Genomic DNA, 20,282 nt, shown 5'->3' on the forward strand with positions numbered 1-20,282 from the left:
TTTTTTTTTTTTTTTTTTTTTTTTTTTTTTTTTTTTTTTTTTTTTATAAGCCACCCCATCTGTGAAACTTTCTTAGAATGGCCCAATGGACTAAACAGCATTTATGGAAATTCTTCACCCTTCCACCGCCCCTTATCCTGGATTTTCACTTCCCAACAACATTACCTTCATTCCTGGGAATCCATTAAGCCCAGGGAAACCTGAGGCCCCCTTCTTGCCCTGTGACAGAAACACAGTTAGAACGAAGTCAAATGTCTAAGAGCATAAGAGGGACTGGTCTTTGGACGAGGCCAGGGCAAACAGCATAGGGATCTTGGCAGACCTTTCAGGGTATGCATGGATTCTACCCAACTCTGGAGGGTGTAGAATGTTCCAGAAGGCAGTTTGGCTTGAGGTAGCCAACTTGCCTGTTAGGAGGTATATGGGCCCCAAGGCTAGGGATCAATACAAGCAAGCTGGCCTTGCTAGCCCCTGATGACATAATGAAGCAGTAGGACCATGGAATGGCCCTGGATTGGTCAACACTGGGTATTCAGCCTCATGGGTGAAGACAAAAGAAGCTGAGATTATACCCATCGAAGGGAGGTAGACAATTTGTACCATAAGCAGTGGTTCCCTCTGGACCGAGGCCATGTTAAGTAAACCAAGGGGACCTTTTGATTAGTGATAACAACCAAAATACCTGACTGCCTGGAGGGCCTTGGAATCCTTCCAAACCCATGGGACCCTGTGAAGAGAAGGGATCCACCTTAGAAAGATTAATAACCCACATTAGAAAAAGCCAGTAGACTTACATAACAAAGCTTTCCCACTGAGTTCAGGACTTAGCCAGCTTCTAAAATCAGGTATGAGAATGTCCCTAGACCTGGCTTAATGACTTCTAAGCACTAATCCATCAGGCTGAATGGCCACACAGAGCATTTTTAAAGAGCAAAATAAATGGAAGCATTTTAAGTGCTGGGTGGAATTTGGTAGAAAGCCTGGGTGGTATTATACTTGGTCTGCATTAGTTCCAAGTCATGACATTTTTAAACAGATTGTGGGAGGGCCTCTTGTCTCTCACCCCAACTGCATTCTTTGCTGGTGATTATGTCTTTTCAAGACAAGGAAGTAGAGAAAAGTAGAGAAATAAATGGCAGGGTAAAGGGCAAACATTGCTGAACACTCAAAAGATTCTTAATGAGCTTTATGACTAAGCCAAAATCACAGTTCTCTAAATGTTACCTCTTTAAGGCTAAGGCTGGCCAATTGCTTATAGCCGAATAGCTAAGTGCCTAAAGCACTTAGAATCACAAAGGCTAACAATTATTTCCTCCTCTTGAAGAGGGGTTATTACTGGAAATTATTGACTGCAAATGTCACTCATTATGTTCTAGACCATCCCAGGCTTGTTTCTGTCCTTTAAAGATTATACTCAGCCCTCTTCCATTACTACAACATCCGCACCCTAGCCTACATTCCCCCAGGAGAGAAAGTAGTGAAGTCAGGACAAGTTCACCCCATGATTAATCCAGAAGACAATTCTCTATGATGGCAAGGAAAGGAAGTTGGCTGAATTCCTTATTCAAGAGAGCCATTAAGTCCAGGAAATGGGGGCAAAGTGAAAGGAGGGGTGTCAGGGGCCTAGTGGAGAGTTGAGGAAGAGAAATAAGAGAAACTTCGGTGGCTATCAATTTATACAACATAAAGATGCGAACAGGACAAAAAAATGGACCCAAGGGACCGGATAACCTGACAGACCCAGGCAAGCAACATTCTAGGTTCATACCCTAAGTCCTGGGAAGCCAGGGATTCCCTTTTCTCCTTTTTCTCCAGCAGTTCCAAATCCCTAAAGGAAAAAAAAAAAGAAACCACAAGTTATAATATCCATTTCCTCAGAGGTCTCCTGGCAGGGAGGTTAACTTTGAATCAGTGCCCTTCCCACTGGGGAGGCTTACCACACTGAGTCTCTTGTCACTGCCTGAGAAGCCCCCTATAGGACCGGGGAAGAGTCTGGATCATTCATTCAAAGTTCCCTCTTGGTTTTAGAAGTAATGTCTTGTCCCCCTAAACATGATTACATGTCTTCATAGCTACATGGACTAACAGCAGAGAAATTATTAAATATCTAATTATCCCCATTTGTTAGTCCACATAGCTATGATGCCCCTTATAGGACCTGAGAACTGTGTTCATCCTTGGGGGTCAATACCAGAGGGAAGCACTTTGTCCTTTGGAGGCATGATGGCTGCATCATCCTCTTCAGCGGGAAGGATTCTTTCTATCTAGGTGTGGTCTAGACCCCTGCGGGCCCTAGCAGCACTCCAAACGGCACTATGACACGGTCTTCAACCCCTCTTGCCCTGCTCACAGGAGGTGAGGGCTTGCAGCCAAGGACATGACCTGGGGGTTCTCTAGGGACAAGCAGAAATCAAAAAAGCAGAGTGAGTGAGAAATCTTCCTTCCCTCTGGGTCCAAGGCAAGCATATTCTGGGCCCTTGAGGTACAGAAGAGTTCACTACCAAAGTAGATAATGTCTTTCACAGCAGACTTTGCTGAGGCCATTTTGTTGTTATTGTTTAAATGTGGAATTTCTGGAGCATAGGTTTTGGCAAACAACATTTAGACCTATTGTGAGAGTGGAAGGAGCCACGACACTTTCTAGAATGTAAGCTTGTAAAAGACAGTAAATGTTGTTGGCACGTCTCGTGGCTCAGCTGGCTGTGTACCCAGTGCCTGAATCCTGCTTCTTGTTTTTTCTTCCTCTTATATACTAAAAGCATTCCAATGGGTACTGGGAGTTGGCTGAATAGCCCTTAGGTTTCTAGGCCCAAGTGGTTTTTTCTTAGCTATTGTTACTGTTTTTTCATGTAGGGCACTCTGTGTGTGTGTGTGTGTAGCGTTTCCATTGTGGGGTAGAGGGTGGAGAGTGCATCTGTAAAGGGTCTAGTTCAAAGCAGACTTTGGTTCCCACTTGTCTTTCTGTTTTTTCCTCCATCTCTAGTTGTAAGGCTTATGGCTCAGGCCTCATGCTGAATAGGATTTCTATTTGAAAGGTCCATGGGTCAAGTTGAACACAAACTTATTTGAAAGTGCAGTGCTGCATCTCAAATTGGAAACCAAGGCATGCTGCCATCTGGTGGAATGCGTCTCTGGGCCTCCAAAGCCAAGTGCTGTGCGGCTTTCCCTGACCTGTCCACAGAAGCTGGGGCAGCCCACATTGCCCCAGACTCTTATCAGCACTTAGATGGGTTATGTAGGAATCTGTAAGCAGAAGGTCTGTACCACACTCCCTTCCATCTCCTCTAAGACACGCTACTGCATGCCACACATATACAAGGTTGTTCCATACATCCTTGTTGAATTCAATAGAATGACCCAGAGAACAAAGCAACAGGTGAAACAGGTCCAGGAACTCTCATGCTGTCTACCTGTCTTGCCCACAGTTGCAAAGACAAGAGGACCTTGTTCTCCTGCTTCAGAAAGCAGAAAGGCGTGGGGTAGGGAGGACTGTCTGGGTGGCTCAGTCGATTAAGCTTCTGCCTTTGACTCAAGTCGTGATCCTGATCCCGGTGTCCTGGGATTGCGTCCCAGGGTGGGCTCCCTGCTCAGCAGGAGAGTCTGCTTCTCCTTTTCCCTCTGCCTGCCTCTCCCCTGCTCATGCACACACACTCTCTCTCTTTTTCTCTCACTTGCAAATAAATAAATAAAATCTTTTTTTAAAATTTAAAAAATAAATAAAAGCAGACCTTTCTGTCTCTGGACTCTTGCTTTCCCAGAGAGCTTTTGCTACCGTGTGTGTGTGTGTGTGTGTGTGTGTGTGTGTGTGTGTGTATAACACTAAAAAGTTTAAAAAGGAAAAAAAATCAAAGAAACTTCTTTATGTGTGTGTTGGGGGGGCGGTTAAAGCCAATGAGACAGACATGACTTGGCAAGTTACTGGTATGTAGGTGCAGCTTGTCCACCAGTGCAGGGAGGCACTGTACAGGGCCCTGCTGACCAAGTTGTTCTAGCAAGATGTCCTGGGACCCCACTGTGTCACAGTCAGTCCTTGCCAGGAGCAGTCGGTCCTATGCCCACTGCTCCCAAACCCCTTCTTACCCATGTCCAGGATGGCCTCATTAGAGCACTGGCTTAGCTGCTCCTAGGCCTGCTGGCTAGGGTCCTGGTCTCCTGCTATTTTTGGTTCAAGGACATTAGTGGCTCTGCAAAAATTCAACTTCAGTCACATGGCCAGGAATAAGGGGAGGGGGGGTGACGTAGTCACTGAGGTAGGGGTAAAGCAGGTGGTACAAGGAGCAGGCATGCTTCGAATGCTAGTCTGGAGCCTGGGGATGTCAGCCCTGTGGCCCAGGGATGGCCGCTTTGGGCACGGGTCCTCAGAGGCATGGCCGCCTGAGAGGCAGGTCACCACGCAGCTGCCCTCTGTCCAAGCTTCTCCCCCACCCCGATCCCAAGCAGGCTCCCCACGGCCTCAGCCGAGCCAGCGGAGATGGCTAGACCCACTTGTACAACTAGGGAATTTCCCAAACTGGGAAAGGGGGAGCAAGGATGGGGCTCAATCTCACGACCCTGAGATTGAGACCCTGAGATCCTACCCTGAGCTGAAACCAAGAATCAGACACTTAACTGAGCCACCCAGGTACCTCATAACTATGCTTTTTAAAAAGTTCTTATCTCCGGGGCACCTGGGTGGCTCAGTGGGTTAAGCCTCTGCCTTTGGCTCAGGTCATGATCCCAGGGTGCTGGGATCGAGCCCCACATCGGGCTCTCTGCTCAGCAGGGATCCCACTTCCCCTCCTCTCTCTCTGCCTGCCTCTCTGCCTACTTATGATCTCTGTCTGTCAAATAAATAAAATAAAATAAAAAGTTCTTATCTCCTAGAAATACCGAATTCTTCTATGTTGAAATAAGTCTCTTATTTGCTTCAGCTTGCCTTAGTTGCTAAATGTCAAAGCTAAATGATGAAGACGCAGCAGGATCATTATGCCATTCTCTCTTCTTGGCATTTGTTTAAAATGCTCCATAATAACAAGTGTACATTTTTTTTTTTTTTACATTTTCACTCCACGCACTTCTCTCTTATTTTCACTGCCATCACCATAGTCCAAACTGGCTTCATCTCTCCCCCGGGCTGATGTAGTAGCTTCTGTTTGCTGCCTCAGCCTCCTCTCATCCTCCACACCCCACCTCCAACCCCTGCCAGAGTGATCTTAAAAAAGCAGGTTAGAGGGGCCCCTGGGTGGCTTAGTCCGTGGCTTACGCGTCGTACTCTTCATTTTGGCTCAGGTCATGATCTCAAAGTCTTGAGATCAAGCCCCACTTTGGACTGCACACTCAGCAGGGAGTCTGCTTGAGATTCTCTCTCTCCCTCTGCCCCTGTCCCCACTCGTGCTCTCTCTCTTTAAAATAAGTAAATAAATCTTTAATAAAAATGAAAGCTAGAGCCTTCTGATGGCTTCCCATTCTATTTAACATAGAAGCCACATTTGACCTACAGAGGGCTCCATGATCTGGCCCTTGCTCGCCGTGCTCCACCTGCTTGTTTTCTTGCTGGGTTGCTCAGAAGGGTCTTGGTGTTCCTTAGGCCAAAAAAACTTTTCCTGACCTCAAGGGACTTGCTTCTTCAATGTGCACTTCCTCAGAGAGGCCCTTTGTGACTGCTCTGCCCAAAGTAGCTCACCCCCATTCTCACTCCACATTCCATCACTTTAGTCTTTCTTTAACTTTCTGTGTATCTCTTCTTACAATATGAACCTGTTCTTGATTCATTTGTTTGCTTGTTTATTGTGTCTACTTGCCTCACTCCCCCGTTAGAATGAATGCTCTTCAAGGAGAAGAACTTTTACTTCTTTAACTGTTATTTACTGTGGTGCAGCAGAATGTCTAGACCCACCTGCCTGGGACCTAGGCACCCTCAAAAGGTACATGTTGAGGGAAAGACACTAAGATACAAGGGCAGATAGGAGAGTGAAGATAGGATTACTAAGATTAACTACCATTTACTGAACAACTGATACATGTCGGGCACATATGAAGTCCTTTCCATGTATATTATCTCATTTAATCCTCATAACTATGCCATTATCATCTCCCCTCCTTTTTTTTTTTTTTTTTTGAGGGAAGCTGGAACTCAAGAAGGTTGAGAAACTTGTCCAAGGTCACATAGCTAGAAATTGGTAAAATCAGAAGTCAAGCCTAGGTCTGTTTTCAATTTACAACTTGAGCTAATAACTGCTAAGATATATAGCCTAGTGGAGAACCATGCTAATGTCCCCATGGGTTTGAGAAACAAGAACATTTCCTTAAAGTCCTTCTAATAAAGAAGATGGTAGAATGCTCTCCAATAATCACAGGAAGAGGTTAGCTTCCTGTTAGCTTTCTATTGCTATAGCTTTTGTCCAAGCAGGTCTTTGAATACATGTTAACCAAATGGGGAGACTTACCGGGAGACCCAGAGGGCCACTTATTCCTGGGAAACCTGGAAGCCCTGGTTCACCCTGGAAAATGAACCAAAGATTAGTAAGTAGCAGCAGGAAACAGTGAACATAAAGGATATGGATCCCATGAGTTGCTTGGGCTCAGCAGTGGGCAACAAAGAGGGTGTCAGATAGTATAAATTACCCAGGATCCTCAACTAATAGCTGTGTTTGGGGAGCCCCTGTGGTATGGGAAGGACCAAGACCCATAACAGGGAATGAAACTGTCTAAAACAGAATCTCAAATGTTGAAGCTAATTGGGAGACGGAAAAGATGATCATCTGCTCTCTTTCTAGAGACAGGAGCCATTCAGTGTGATTCCCTGTTGCAAATTCCAGGCCGCAAAGAAAGCAACAGTTTGGGGAAAAGAGTAACAATTACAGTTTGGATGGGAACCCGTAACACTGTAATCTGTCTTTCCCCAATATGCTAATTTACCTAGTTGTGTCACGGAAGGGGTCCTTAAGGTCTGGGAATGATCAGGGAGACAGGTAATCTTTCATAAGCTCCCAAACTGTTTCCAAATTAATGATTACTTTCTGTAAGCCTGAAGAGGGCCTGGAGCTATTGCTTTCACAAAGACAAAATTAAAGAAATGGGAGTAAACACCTTCCCCTGCCTGGGTCCCTTTGACCATAGGCACAGAATCACAAAACTTAAGGGAACCCTACAATGGAAGGGAATGCAGGATACTGAAAGGTATCTATCACCCTAACAGCATACAGGCATTTGAAAATTACCAGATTTACACTCATTCACAACAAAATAGAGATTATAACGTATCTCAGTTAAACAGGTCCACAGCTTCAGCCATAGTAGTTCATATCAGGCAAATTAGGGAATCTACTGCCACTTGGTGACAGTATACCTGATTTGTAGGGTCAAGTTTTACAGGCAATAACTTCTTTAAAAAGGTAAAGTAACCAGTATACCCTATGTGTCCTGTCACAGTGCTTTGGGGACAAGATAAGTATTGAGAGCATTGGGAGTTAGGAGGAAAAAAAAGCCCAAGTACTTAACATTTGTTTTAAGTTATTTAGCATCTTGGTAATTGAATCTGAGAAACCAAACCACAGAAAATATGACTTAAACAAATGCTCAGAAGCCCAGGCACACTCATATCCACACATGCAAACACAGACTTTTTAGAAAGTTTTCTACAGGGAATAACACAAAGAAGATTTTACCCTCACTTCCAAACACAAAAGCATGACCCAGAACCCTCTTTTCTTCCAGTAGAGTCTGGTTATTAGAGTTGAACTTTGGTATTAATAGGAAAAGGGTGGTTAGCATTTCCTAGGCTTAAATGTTCACTACCTTGGATCCTTTTTTCCCTTTGGGAAATCCCATAAATTCCAGCTCCCCAGTAGATGGTGGGGGTCCTGCAGGGCCTGGGAGGCCAACATCCCCCTGTAAGATCAAAGGGAATGTTAAGCAAAGCAGAAAGGTTTGTCCTCTGGATGTCATTCACAAATAGACTGTCCACTCCTTTGGTCTCTTTACCCTCACCCTTGCCTCACCGAGGAAACAAAACTCTCGGTACCAAAGGGGTAGGAAGAATTATAAGCCTGGCCAAATGCATTTTGTACCAGAGGGAAAAAGCCAGATGGATGAAGGGAAACCACAGGTTCGTGGTTGCCAGGGTCATGCATCAAAGGGTATTTAGAAGAGAGAGAGAGAGAGGAAAAAAAAAAGGCCTTTGAGCAAGGAAAATGGCCACCTCTTGGCAATGGTGATCAGACTCTAATTGGTGCAGTCCTTGCCAAGAGCATGAGCAGAGGCAGTGAAGTCTGAGTTAGAACACTGGAGGTTGGATTTGCTCCTTGGAGGCAGTGTGATCTACAAAAGGCAGCCGTAAGGGGTGAAGAGGCCAAGCTCCCAGGCTCCCTCAAGCTTCCCAAAATCACTCTATGGCTTATGCAGACAGAAACAGGGGAATGAGGAGAGGGATGTAGAAAAGAATGCTGAGAGGTTGAGGAAGAGATAGAGGGCATAGAGAGACAGGAGGAGAAGGAAGAGGAGGAAAAGGAAGGATGGAGGAAAGAGGAGAAGCAAAGAAAAGGAAAAGGAAGGTGACACAATATACAGAACATCAGGGTAATACCCAGGTGGAAGGAGGAGGGAAGCAATTTCAACCAAGTGCGTTTCTAAGACATGCACACTTCACAGGTCAGAAGCAGGGAGACTACAGTATTTGGAAGAAAAAAGACCCCAGGAAGAAAAAAGCACCCCCGCGTGCTCGCAGCCCCTCCTGGAATCCCACTCTGGGACCCACATGGAATGGGAAGTGCTCATTTCCCGAGGCAAAGATCCAATTCCCCTTAAACCGAGCAGGCACATGTGTGAAGCTAGAGATGGTACTGGGAGCATATGGAATGCAGATTGTATTTTCCAAAATCTATTTACCTTGACTCCTTTCTCTCCTTGGAAACCTAACCCCATATTCCCCTGGGGCACAGCATTGCAGGGAGGAAAAACAAAATCAATTACTAAACAAGCTCCAAGAACTTAAATTAGAATGCAGTCTTTTGCCAGAAAGTGTGTTTAAGCAAACCAGAGTCTCTCTGGGGAAACCAGAACACTTAGTGGTAGGAGGCCACATGCCCCAAGAAAATGTATACTCACATCAGGACCAGGGAAGCCTGGGGGGCCTGGAGGACCCTATATTAATAATGAAAGGAAGGAGCACTTGTTAGTTTCAGACAAAAAGAACCTGGATATGTGGAGAGTCACTGGAAATGAGTCTCCCACTCCCTCAATATATTCTGGCTTTAGCGCAGCAGATCTTAGCTCTCTCTCCCATGGTGCCCCCCCTTTAAAAAAAATCTCCTTTGAAATCTCCCACATTGCACTGATAACCACATTTGTGCTAAGGTGGGGAAGACTCGTGCATCATTCCTCTCAGTAGGCTAGACATTTAAAAAAATAGTGGTCTTGGGGAAAGCTAAACCAAAGTAATCAGTGGTGAGATTTCATGCACCGGAGAGAGAACATTCTGGAAACAGGTGTCTCCCAGAACCACATGGGGATAACTGGCTATGTTCTTTCTATACTGGTGAGGGCAAATAGGTTTGGTATCTGAAAAGATAGGTAGGTAGGTAGGTAGCTCTGCCCAAGGTGGGGTGTGGAGAAGGATTTCGAAGCTACTTCTGTGCTCAGGGTGGGTGTTGTGGGGATGGTGTGATTAATTAGCAGGGTCTGTCATGGGTGAGGGGGTGGAAGGTGGAAATAGGTGTGCCAGGCAGCTGCTGTCCCCGGGTGCAGAGCTGGAAGGACTCTGATAAAGACAACCGTTCCTTACAAGAGCATGCTTCACTTGAATCCTCCAAGAATGGAGGTTGCATTTTTCCACTATGAGAGCCTACACAGGCTTGTATTTAATGCATGGCCTGGTGAGGAAAGCATTCATGGGAATACTGTGATCACATGGTCGATTTACATTGGTCTTACTTGCAATCCTGGTGGTCCCATGGGTCCTACAGCTCCTGGGGAACCAGGTGTTCCTGGTGGACCCTAGAGAGGCAAGTTTTTATGAAAGTCAGAAAAAAAAAGATAGTTTCTCAAGAAAATTGGAAATATGCATCCACAAGAGTTACACAAGAATGTTCATAGCAACTTTATTCATAGTAGTAAACAACTGGAAATGTCCCAGGTGTCCATTGATGTGAGGACTGATAAATAACCGAATCATCTATACAGTGGAATAAATACTCACCAATGAAAAGTAACAACCTACTGATATGTTACCGTGTGGGTGAATCTCAAAAGCATTGTGCTAAGTAAAAGAAGTCAGACCCCCAAAGGCTACATATTATACTATTTTCTTTATATAAAGTTCTAGAATGGGAAAAACTGAACTATGATGGAGAGAAATCAGGACAGTGGTTTCCTTTGGGTGGGGACAGGGATTGACTAGGAAGGGGCAGAAGGGAACTTTCTGAGGTGAAGAGAATGTTCTATACCTTAAGATGGGTTTGGGTTACACAGGCATACGTCTTTGTCAAAACTCAGCAAACGTACCATTTAGGATTTGTTTATTTTAACTTTGACATAAAAAGATAAACTGCAAAGACATATTGAAGTCTAGCGAATGATAGGCATGCTGTAGTATTTAGAGATAAGAGCACTATTGTCTGTAATTTACTTTGAAATGCATCAACCATAAGATGGATTGATGGATGGATAGAGATGGATAGATGGATAGAAGTGGGATAAAGCAAGTATAGTAAAACATTAATGGTATGGGTGTTCGCAGCAAAATTCACTCCCTGTTGCTCTATATTTGAACATTTTTTACATTAAAGTAATTTAAAAAACAAAAACTTCAAAAGAAAGCAAAGAAAACCTTACATTGACATCAAATAAAGTAGACCTTGGGACAAAGAATATTACCAGAAATGAAGAGGGGGTAATTTTGTCATGATAAACTAAGTCAGTTCATCAAGAATCAATCTTAGACATGAAACACAATCTGATGAAGTGGAACAAATCCGCAAGTATAGTTGGAGAATTTTAACAGCCCTCCCTCAGTAATTACTAGAACTAGATTTAAAAGATCAGTAGGAACACAGAAGATATAAACAACACTGTCAACTACCCGGAACCGATGGACATTTTTTAGATCATTATACCCCAGAGCAGCTGAACACATTCTCTTTAAGAACATATGGCACACTCAATGAGACAGTTTCGTATGCTGAGCCACAAGACAAACCTCAACCGATTTAAAAGGATTGAAATTTTCCAGAGTGTTCACTCAAACTGCACTGGGATCAAAGTAGAAATCAACCATATAAAGATAGCTGGGAAGCTGCCAAATATTGGGAAATTAACGCACATTTCCATGGGTCAAAGAGAAATGCAGATGGGAAATGAGAAACTATCTGAAACTGGGTGGTTAATGACAGTATTACAAGCAAGATGATAAAATCTAAGAGAAAGATGGTATGGGGAAATAGATGGCCCGATAAAAATGGAGGGGTGGTAATGAGGTGATAGGTAAGTGATGGAGAGGCTAAGCGAAGTCATGAGAAAGTAGGGGTTCAGAGGGTCCTAAGGAAACAGAATCCTGCTTTGACCCATACATCCTCAGTCTCCACTCACCTCTGCTCGTGAGCATGTTTACACACGTCCTTTTTCTTGCCTACATCTTCCCATACCACTCTCTCTGTTTAGAAACTTCTTCCCAATGCGGGCCAGTCCAAACATCACCCATAGTTCTCAGAGGCTACCTTCTCCATCTTAGATATAAAGTCTCCCATGATGTACCTTTAGGCAGACAGCATCTCTTCTTCCAAGCTGGTGAGAAATTTTTATGCCACGGTCCTACTAGTTTTTCACATCTTGGTGTGTGTTTCGGAGGGTGTTGGGGGTGGGCAGAGACCCTGTCTGCACTGTCTTGGGGATCACTCATAGCACCTTGAGGCTAGTAGGAGCTCAATGGTGGTTCTGGAATGAAAGAAGAAAGGCAGGAACCCTGACATAGCAAAGAAGAAAGAAAGAAAGGGCTTTTCTGAGGCCACTTCAAAGGAAAGCAATGATGACGTGGCAATTCAAGGAAACAGAAAGTTCTTATTTTTTTTTAAAGATTTTATTTATTTATTTGACAGAGATCACAAAGAGGCAGAGAGGCAGGTAGAGAGAGAGAGAAGGAAGCAGGCTCCCCGCTGAGCAGAGAGCCTGATGCGGGGCTAGATCCCAGGACCCTGGGATCATGACCTGTGCTGAAGGTAGCCACTTAACCAACTGAGCCACTCAGGTGCCCCAGAAAGTTCTTACTAATACAACTCATGGCCTCACATGGACTCCCAATTATTAACAGTTCCTAAAACGAATTTCTAGACAGAATAGCTTTCACAGAAGAGTGTTCCACTTTTTTTGTTTTAACCCTCAGCATTCTGAACACACAGGGAACAGTTAGTAGATGCTTGTTGAACAAAAGGCGAAATTCTTTCTTAATGCATCACAGGGACTATGCAGGTCCCTGGCCTAAGGGTCTGGAAGGCTGCTCCCTGTGTAACTTGAAGCGGACAGCCGACTCTCTCAGAACTTTATCACCTGGAAACGGCGTGACCCATTCTACCTCAACTGTCTGGATATTCCTTGAGAATGTCTACAAAGACCTTCGAATGCCATGGCAAAAAAGAATGCAAAGGGACCCGCAGTGACTGCCGACCAAACATTGAGCACTCCATCCAGAAATGACAACTTACAGTGATTCCATCCAGTCCGGGCAGCCCAGGCTCCCCCTGAGAAACAGACAAAGGCAGGACACTGAAAAGATTAATTAAGCCTGCGCTATTATTTTGTAGATAACGGACCTACGCTTCAAGAGCAGAAAAATACATTGCTGATGGCTCGGGTCTCCTCTGTCAAGGTCTTGTGTTTTAAATAATGCATGAATTGGGCATATTCAACCACTTACTTTTTTTTTCCTAAGAAAAATCCGGACTCCAGAAGACACATATTATAGCCTTGGTTGAACAGGATTTTATATTCTACTTGGAGTAATTAATTTTCACCTTTGCTAGGAACTTATCAATTAGAAACTGCTTCTGTGGGCTGGTGATTCTCCTGCTCTTTTTGGAAGAGAGCAAAGCTACCTTCCCGTGTGCCTTCATCCCCAGAGAATCTGTGCCCATATGTATACAATGCAAATCAGACATTTCAAGGGAGAATCAACAGAGCATACAGTCTCTGATTACGTTTTAATTACTTTGCAGCATCTTAAGTCACTGTATGAATCTGTAATATAACCATCTTGTGGAAATTGCTGTGTTCCATGGGGTCCAGGGTCTCCGTGATTTTTGGCAAAGCCATTTAATCAAAGCTTGCTGTGACAATGGCTATATTTTGACACCTGCTAGTCTTACCCTATTTGGCTTATGGTCAAAAAAAAAAATCAGCTCTCTGCTGCATGGAAAGAGCACTGCCTGGGTTTTAGCTCTCTGATAAATGGGCTATGTGAGTCTAAGCAAGTCACATAGCCCCAGTGTACCTCAGTTTTTCTACCTGTAAAATGAGCAACACGAATCCAATAATCATGAGCTCCCTTAGAAGCCTACCATTCGACCTTTGGCCATGACATCTAAGCCAAGAGGCCAAACCCTGTACCTTCTCCAGTTCTTAGCCACCCGCCCCAATCACCACCTTCCAAATGAATTTGCAGTGTTTCTGGTTCTGTGCATGGATGGAAGACAGAAAGGTGCCAACCTCAGCTGAGTGAACGTGTGTGCAACTTTCCTTCAGATGCTGGGCACATCGATTCCCACCTGCTACCAAGGGAATAATACCAAGCTCACCTCCCACTCTGCAAGGGAGTAGGGTCAATCATTTGGGCACCAGAGTTTCCAGGTAGCATACACCAAGAGTACAGTCACAAGAATACAGAAGTTTCTGGTCAATTCTAGGAAAAGATGGAGGTTTCCAGCCAGCTGCAGAGTTGATGGGCAATTTTTGCAGACAGTCAGGGGCCTGGTGAGGGTAATGGGTTGGTGTGCAGGTACAGAAAAGGGCGGAGCCAGCATCCTGGGCCGGTGGCCATGTTGAGATGGGCAGCGACATAACATGGCTTCATACCAAGGTATGCAGACATCAAGGATTGTAGGGTAAACAAAATGTATCTGCCTTCAGGAAATGTCTTGGCTTGTCAAGGAAAATGATACCCATGCAAACTGTTTGTTTGCTGATCTGTCTCTTATTTTGGGTGTAGATCCTTATAAAGCAAATCTGACAGTGTGGCTGCAAACATTTCTACCAGTGATTCCACCACCAAAAAGCTCCCTTTTAAATCTAGCTTGGTCTGCTCCTTAAATAGAGACACAGATGCTAGTTCTCGGAACGGTCTTGTTGGAGCTGGGCCCAGTCCCAGGGAGCTCAACTTATAGCCAGCCTACTTAGCTGCCTGCCTCAGAGGCTCTTACCTTCATTCCCTTGAAAGTACTTTGGTCAAAGACAGGTTCGCCTTTAGAGCCTTTCTGCCCAGGAAGCCCCTGAATAAAATAAGAAACACTTGTGAAGAAATGCGTGCACACACACAGAGTTTTAAACAGTATGATCTGATCACATAGAGGACCCAATGTCGAGAGACTGGAACCATGTGGTTTATTCTATGGCTGTGCTAAGGGGCAAAGAACATCCCCCAAATGGGTGCTGAGTCTCAAAATTATATGGCTGTCTCCCCAACTCCCAAGTCAGGAGTCTGTAAAGGAAGTAGGGGACTTTGACTCTGTTCAGAACACTGACCAGAACATCCATATATAACACACGTGTCACTGGGAAGCCTCCCGCTCACCTGCTCCACCCCTCACAGCTATGTCAGTGACACGGCCCCCAGCTACGACTGAGCTTAAAGAAGTTCGGTAAAGAGGCAGATAGTAAAGAATTTAAGCTTTGTGGGCCTTCTCTGGGCTCTGTCCTGTATTCTGCTTCTCTTGTTCCACACAAACCTTTAAAAATATCAAACCAAGCCGTGGTCATGGGTCACACAGGCCAGTTTGTGACCCTCCGGGTTAAAAGATGTCTACAAAACCATCTCCATCTTGTGCTTCTGCCACAAAACCTCAGCTTCAAGGCCTAAGAGGTGTTAACATGGAAGACAGGTCAAAGTACACCGAACCTGACTATCAAACCAGACTTTTTACCGTCTCAGTGGCAGACGCTGGCTAACATCTGCTAAAATTTGTCCTCGTGGGGAAAATCAATGTCCCTATATCTAAGGGGAAGTCAGGATTAGTATTAGAGATAGGAGTAAGCTTCGGGGACTGAATAAGTTGGCTGAATTATGGATTCCTTGAATTCACAGATCATAGGTGTGATAGAAGAATCAGTGGGTCCCCAAAGCACCTTCTTTCCTAACGTTTCCTGTTTCCCCTTATTCTTATGGCCTCTCCTTTCATCAAAGAAGCTTGACAGAATATCCACTCACAATTCAGCAGGGTTAGTAAGGGTTCAGCTTAATAAAATCTACGCCCAAGTTCCTATTTAGGCTTAAGGGGAGGCTTAGGGACAGAATTAGGTTTTACCCTTGTCCTTTACGCTGTCGGAATGTTTATTACCTCAAGATTTCTTGTCTCCCTCTTGGGGGCAGCATTTCCTCACTTTGCTGGATTTCCATTCTCTTAACACAGATGTGATTTGCTCTCCTCTTCTGTTGCCATGGCAGTATTTGGAGCCCTTTGTGACCCAAACAAGCTCATACTATGTAGGTAATACGTCTTTCTCCACCCCCCCACCCCCGCTGCATTTTGCTTCGGTCTTTAGATGTCAAGGTCCTTTATGCCGATATGAGACCTGTGTTTTGTCTGTCTCTCTTATGCAGATACCCACACCCACAACTTTGTCACTGAAGGCACTGGTGATGCTCTTCCAATAAAATACTAACAAAATAATGCTTCAATGAACATAGGGGGCATATATCTTTTTGAATTAGTGTTTTTGTTTTCTTGGTATAAATATCCCGGTATGGAAATAACCTAAGTGTCTATTGATGGATGAATAGATAAAGATGATGTCACACACACACACACACACACACACACACACACACACTGGAATACTACTCAGCCATTAAAAAAGCCAAAAAAAAAAAAAAGAAGGAAATCCTGCCATTTGCGACAACATGGATGGAGCTTGAGGGCATTGTGCTAAGTGAAATAAGTCAGAGAAAGAAAAATACTATATGATTTCACTGATGTGTGGAATCAAAAGTAAAACCAAAATAAATGAACAAGCAAAACAAAACAAATCTTGGGGACAGAGAGAACAGGTTGGTGGTTGTCAGAGGGGAGACTGGGAAGGGGATGGGCAAAATGGGTGAAGGGAATCAAGAGGCAGAAACTTCCAGTTACAAAATAAGGAAGTCATGGGGATGCCATGTACAGCACGGTGACTATAGTAAATAATGTATTTTTAAGGATTTCATTTTTATGTAATATCTATACCTTAATGTGGGGCTCAAACCGTGAGATTATGAGTTGAGTTGCGTTTTTTGCTGACTGAGCCAGCTGGGTACCCCTAGGGTAAATAGTATTGTATTGCATACCTGAAAGTTGCTAAGAGAGGAGACCTTGAAGGTTCTCACCATAAGAAAAAAAAATTTGTCACTCTGTATGGTGACAGATGGTAACTAGACTTAGTGTGGTGATCATTTTGCAATGTATACAAATATCAGATCATTATGTTGTATGCCTGAAACTAATATAATGTTATATGTCAATTATACTTTAATAATAACAACAAAAAAAGAATGTGGGATAACACTGGAATAAGACATACTGAAAAAAAAAGCCAATTAATTCATGTAGCTACAGAATCTGTATAATAGTATGATTTCTAGCTAAATCTATCACCTGAGTACCCTTAGTAGCTTAGATTATTTCAAGTAAGGTTGATAACGGTCTCGAATGTGTTATTTTTCTCTTCCCAGTTGTTTGTAAAAACAACCTTGCAAGGGCACGGTATCTATTAGAGATCCTTTAGATCCAAATATTGGATCCCTATCTGGATGAATAGAATTAAATAAAAGCGGTGACAGCAGGATCTAAAAAAATGCTCTATCAGTCCTGGGACCAAGGGTTATGGCTTGGGTGGGGAGGGGGAAGGGGGCAAACTATGTCAGTGTAGAGTAGGATTTCTCAATTCTTTCTCACTACAGACACTTTTGGGACAGAGGACTCCTTGATGTTGGAGGAAAGCTGTCTTGTGCTAGTAGTGTACTCTGAGTGGTGACAACCAAAAATGTCACTAGTAACTGTCAAATGTTCCTTGGGGTGGGAAATCATCCCTGGTCAAGAATCACTGGTTTAGACCAAGCCTGCCAAGCCCTTTGGGTCATTATCAGAGCTCCCATGATCTCACGTAAGCCTTCCAAATACTGCATTTTCCAGTGTCATCTGATGTGGGAACAAATCAAATAGCCCAAGTGTGTACTTTGCTCTGAAATGTACTAGAGGCTCTTCACAGTCTTGCCAGCTCTAAAAGCATCATTTGAAGAAGAGGGAAAAAAACCCTCTGAGAAGTGGAGCACGTGTACCTCTTTAGATGCAGATGCTTAATGAGGTCTCCATTAAAGCAGGGAAAGGCAAAGAAAACCATTTGAAATAACCGACAAAGATTCAGCAACATACGGGTGGTCCGAGAAGCCCAGGATAGCCCTCAGGGCCTGGATATCCAACAGCTCCTTGAGTGCCATTACAGCCATCCAGGCCAGGTGGGCCCCTGGGCCCTGGCTGTCCGGGGTGGCCCTGTTCCAAGAGAAAAGAAGGGATCACATCAGCCACAGGACTCCGACCTACCCTGACAAGCTTCCCAGGAAGAAAAACTAAGTATGCTGCCCACCTCTAGCTCCTTGTCCAATCCCTTTGCCCTGTGAGAACCATTCTCTTAGAGGTTTCCTCCACACTCAGGTGTATGGAGCTGGTGACAGCGCAGGCGGACACCCCCCCTACCCCCGCCGCCCCCAGAAGGATCGATGTTTTAACCAGACCCGTGCTGAAACTAAAGGGATCAACCTGAAGAGATGGGATACACAATGGGGTGCAACTTCATCTTCCCAGGGTACAAAGATGTACTAAGATAGGACTTAGCTGGCTGGCCACTGAAGGGTTACCATCAGGGAATCACGCCAGGCCTTGGGACTTCCTCAGAATAGACCAGAACCTGGGCAGCCTGGTGTGGCTCTCTGTATTGGGAAAGCCTGGGGCTTTTTAAAAATACGGCTCTGCCTAGGAAAGGATGCTGGCTATTGGTCAACAGAGCAGAAGCAGTTTCCACGGCACCACCCCTGTGTCTTCACTTCTTCTCCATACTTGCTACTGAGACCATTGTTTTGCCAGGGGAATTAGCAATCATTCACACGATTGAAGTTGAGCTTCCATGGTGCACAGAGTCCACTTTTACGGTGGGAAAAGATCTTTTAAAATCTGTCATCAAGAGTGGGTTATGTGCTGGGTATGGAGCAAAGAGATGACCTGAAAGCCCAGAAATCTGGACGGGTCCATACAAGGTTGACTCCTACCTTCCCACGTGCATGTTTTAAAGCCAGCCATGGATATTTAATAATTTGAGGAAAGCGTGCCACACATTCGAAACTCAATCTTTCGCATTATTGGGGGAAATAAGCTTTTGTCAAATTCTTATTAGGAAAATGCTCCATAGAATTTTGATGTGTTTTCATTCTTATTGTGGTGGTAGGAGATAGTCTATTGATATAAAAGTGTAAGTCTAGAGTGAACTAAATTGGGAACAGCTTACTAAGTCGTCAACATTTTATTCCCGAAGGAAACAGCTATTCTTGTTTGCCCTGAAGATCTACGCTCCACCTTCCCCAGATCTGTGCCTTCGGAGGCTGACCTTTATGGACAGTGTCGCTGAGGCTCCCTTTCCTTGTGTCTCCTTATTGGGAGACACAGGCAGATGATCAAAGAACAGGAGCAGAAAGAACACAGGTTGTTTATTTCCCCCATGCAATCCCTCCCTGGCCATAATTCTGACAATGGCCACATTTATCTACAAGTTTTCATTGAGCAGCCCCTACTCCATGGTTCCAGATCTGACCAGTATCCAGTTCCAGTATCACCATTCTTTCTTTCCCCTTTGGGCCTAGGGGCAGCCAAAGCTCTTGTGTTAGTAGCTTGGCAATGCATTGCTGTTCCTCTGAATCATGCTTACATCCTTTAAATATATCCTTCACGCCACTCAGTTCAGTCAACCCTTTCAGGTAGAGTGTCTATTTCTTCCAGGAATCCTGATCACCATTTTAAAATATCCCAGGCAAACGCGCTAGGCGTTATCACTCAGCTGGGTAACAGGGATGAGTTAAGACAAAGACAACAGACTGGCTCAGTACTAGGCACCTGCCTCACTCCTGGGGTCTTGGTTCTGTTTGACACCAAAACCTCTACCTGGCTTCTTACCCGTTGGTATCCACATTTTTTTTTTAACATGGGCCCCAACCCTGTGGTTTTCTTGTCTGAATTCCTTTTCTAAAAAAAGTTTTTATTTATTTATTTTAGAAAGAGAGCATGAGTGGGGAGAGGGGCAGAGGGAGAGAGAGAATCTCAAGCAGACTCTGCACTGAGTGTCGAGCCCGATGTGGGGCTCCATCTCACCACCCCGAGATCATGATCTGAGCTGAAATCAAGAGTCAGACACTCAACCGACTGAGCCACCCAGGAGCCCCTTGCCTGGATTCCTAATATCTTCCACCTGCATTATTCCAAGGGGTACCTGTTCATTCCTTCCTACCTTAGCTGAATTCTCTGGAATTAACCTCTGGCATTTGACTTAGACCTGTCAGCCCCATCTTGTCCAGCTGATACCATGAGATGACAGCTAAAGCATTCTCTGAGTCAGCCAGACTTGTGTTCCAATCCCAGCTTTGCCTCTCCCCATCTTGAGTCTCAGTTTCTTCATCCATAAAAATGGAGATGAGTAATACTGCCTGCTAGGGTTGTTGTCAACATCAAAATGAACTGAAAAGTTCATGATTACAATTAAATGAGGCTAAGTTTACTAAGTAGGAGCTCAGTGAAGGAAGCCTTCTTCTCCCAGGTAAGCCAACGAGGATATGTCACTGGGCTGAACTTCTAGCTCCTTTTTTTTTTAAGACTTTATTTATTTATTTGGCAGAGACAGAGATCACAAGTAGGCAGAGAAGCAGGCAGAGAGAGAGAAGGGAGGGAAAGCAGGCTCCCCACTGAGCAGAGAGCCCGATGCGGGGCTCGATCCCAGGACCCTGAGATCATGACCTGAGCCGAAGGCAGAGGCTTAACCCCTGAGCCACCCAGGTGCCCCCTAGCTCCTTTTATTAATTCTCAGTAGTA

General features: G+C 44.5%; 1 protein-coding gene across 1 annotated transcript in view; it reads right to left on the reverse strand.

The window, feature by feature from the left end:
* COL4A6 (collagen type IV alpha 6 chain) overlaps nucleotides 1-20,282 on the reverse strand; it is a 267,989-nt gene that overhangs the window by 35,176 nt on the left and 212,531 nt on the right. Inside the window, exons 7-17 of the mRNA XM_032837168.1 lie at nucleotides 17,586-17,702; nucleotides 14,382-14,450; nucleotides 12,672-12,707; nucleotides 9,910-9,972; nucleotides 9,085-9,120; nucleotides 8,866-8,907; nucleotides 7,777-7,869; nucleotides 6,426-6,479; nucleotides 1,769-1,828; nucleotides 683-727; nucleotides 166-219 (exon numbers count right to left, since the gene is read on the reverse strand). Of these exons, the coding sequence (XP_032693059.1) occupies nucleotides 166-219; nucleotides 683-727; nucleotides 1,769-1,828; nucleotides 6,426-6,479; nucleotides 7,777-7,869; nucleotides 8,866-8,907; nucleotides 9,085-9,120; nucleotides 9,910-9,972; nucleotides 12,672-12,707; nucleotides 14,382-14,450; nucleotides 17,586-17,702 (669 nt within the window). The remainder of the gene's footprint in view (nucleotides 1-165; nucleotides 220-682; nucleotides 728-1,768; nucleotides 1,829-6,425; nucleotides 6,480-7,776; nucleotides 7,870-8,865; nucleotides 8,908-9,084; nucleotides 9,121-9,909; nucleotides 9,973-12,671; nucleotides 12,708-14,381; nucleotides 14,451-17,585; nucleotides 17,703-20,282) is intronic.

The sequence above is a fragment of the Lontra canadensis genome, unplaced genomic scaffold (genome assembly GCF_010015895.1).
Source record: "Lontra canadensis isolate GAN:19392208 unplaced genomic scaffold, GSC_riverotter_1.0 scaffold96, whole genome shotgun sequence".
NCBI lineage: Eukaryota > Metazoa > Chordata > Mammalia > Carnivora > Mustelidae > Lontra > Lontra canadensis.